Source organism: Stegastes partitus, unplaced genomic scaffold (assembly GCF_000690725.1).
Source record: "Stegastes partitus isolate 25-593 unplaced genomic scaffold, Stegastes_partitus-1.0.2 Scaffold1506, whole genome shotgun sequence".
NCBI lineage: Eukaryota > Metazoa > Chordata > Actinopteri > Pomacentridae > Stegastes > Stegastes partitus.
In genome coordinates, this window is record NW_007579237.1 from 2,398 (window position 1) to 4,193 (window position 1,796).

General features: G+C 37.1%; 1 protein-coding gene across 1 annotated transcript in view; it reads right to left on the reverse strand.

Annotated features, from left to right (window-relative positions):
* Positions 1-1,225: 1,225 nt before the first annotated feature.
* The window catches only part of wdr45 (WD repeat domain 45), a 7,903-nt gene continuing 7,332 nt past the window's right edge, over positions 1,226-1,796 (reverse strand). Inside the window, exon 11 of the mRNA XM_008300167.1 lies at positions 1,226-1,569. Within this exon, the coding sequence (XP_008298389.1) occupies positions 1,460-1,569 (110 nt within the window). The 3' untranslated portion in view covers positions 1,226-1,459. The remainder of the gene's footprint in view (positions 1,570-1,796) is intronic.

The window sequence follows — 1,796 nt, forward strand, 5'->3', positions numbered from 1 at the left end:
CGTCATAGTTTAGTATGTCGTCAAAAATGTCGTAAAAATGTCATAGTTACATCGATGCAATTTTAAATATTTATAGTTTATAAAGTAAAAGTTGTACTTAAGAGATGGTCGTGCAGAAATTGCTGTCAAGGTTTCATGATTTCAGACGTAAAAACCAACAATGACACCGTTAGAAAGACGATGAGGTTTTTCTAAACTGCAGCTTCAGATTAAAACACGACGCAGCAGCAGAAATGACACAAATCATCAGTTTGCTGCTTCGATGTCAAACCAGACGGACTTCCTGGTTTCTGTTCTTCTATAGATTAACAGGATTAGCTCTGTTTTGTTTTTTTCATGTTACAGTTGGTTTTGCTGCAGTCGGTTCTTTGGCTGTTTTCTTTAACTGCTTCGGTGGAAAAAAGACACAAAAGCTCAAATCTTTTCGGTTTCCTACTTAGTTTGGTGCTTTAACTTTACTTTAAAATAAGACACTTATGTTGCTGAAAATGTAAAAGGGAGTTTCCATCTTTAACTTGGTGTCTTCTGGAGATCAGCTCTTCTTCTGCTCTTTAACAGAAATGTGCACTTTTGCATTTTACTGCAGGCAGCCGTTAGCATCCTGATGCTAGAGCTAGCAACATCCATGTGATTTATTATCATCATTCGTACATCTCAAGTTGTCTACTGTCTTTTTGCTCATTCTGCAACAAATAATTTGCACATTTTAAATATAGATCTGCTACAAATGCTCCTTATTTCTGGTGCAACTCTCGCTAACTTTTACAATTGGATCCGCCTTAAAAAAAAATGTGCTAATCATCAGCGTTTACTGTAAATACATCAGGTCTAAGTCCTCAGACGTGAAAAACTTCTTGGCAGTAAAACTGATTCTGATCTAAACGTCACTGTCAGATAGAAAATCTGAGGTAAAAGGATTAAATAATCAATCTGGCTGCAAAGGTAGGAAGCCACACTTTACTGTCTATTCGTAGTTTCAGTTTCTTATCGTGTCATTTTAAACCCGAGAGCACCAGAGTAAATCAATATGTTCATTATGTCTGATAGATATTAAAACAATTAAGTTAAAAATAAATGTATTGTAACTCTAACAGGCCCAATAGTGACACATAAACAAGAGTTTCACTGAGTAGTTTGGAGATGCTAGTTGCTAACGAGGAGATGCTAATGACAGGCAAAGTTAGCTGCATCTTAGTGATGCACACAAAACAAAATAAAACGTACATTTCTTAGCGAAACTGGTTTTAATTTCAGTTTAATTAGTAACGTCCCATAAATACAACATGTGGCATCGAGCGGTCAGAGGTCGAGGCTGATAGTTTCCATTCACACCATACATACAATCGATTAAGACGCTTCATTTAACAGTCTGTGTTTCCGTTTATCCGTCTCAGAGCAGAACTTTAAGCTTTAAGTCTGTTCGTTTCCGTTCTTTGTGTTTCCTCGAGTTCAAACGTCCTCAGAAGTCGTCGTCGTCGCATATGTCCAGATAGACGTCGAAGGCCTCTCGGTTGCAGTTTCCGTCGGGAGTGAACACGTATTTATGGAAGGTTCCGTCCACACAGATGGCTGCAGAAATAAATAAAACTACAGTTATGTTTCAGTTTAGTTGGTAGTTCAGTATGTATGTTGTCAAGCATGTCACTAAAAAGTTATTATTTAGTATGCCGTCAAAAACGTCGTAAAAACGTCACCGTTTTGTGTCTCGTCAAAAATTTCGTAAAAACGTCATAGTTTAGTATGTCGTCAAAAACGTCACTAAAAACGTCATAGTTTAGTATGTCGTCAAAAACGTC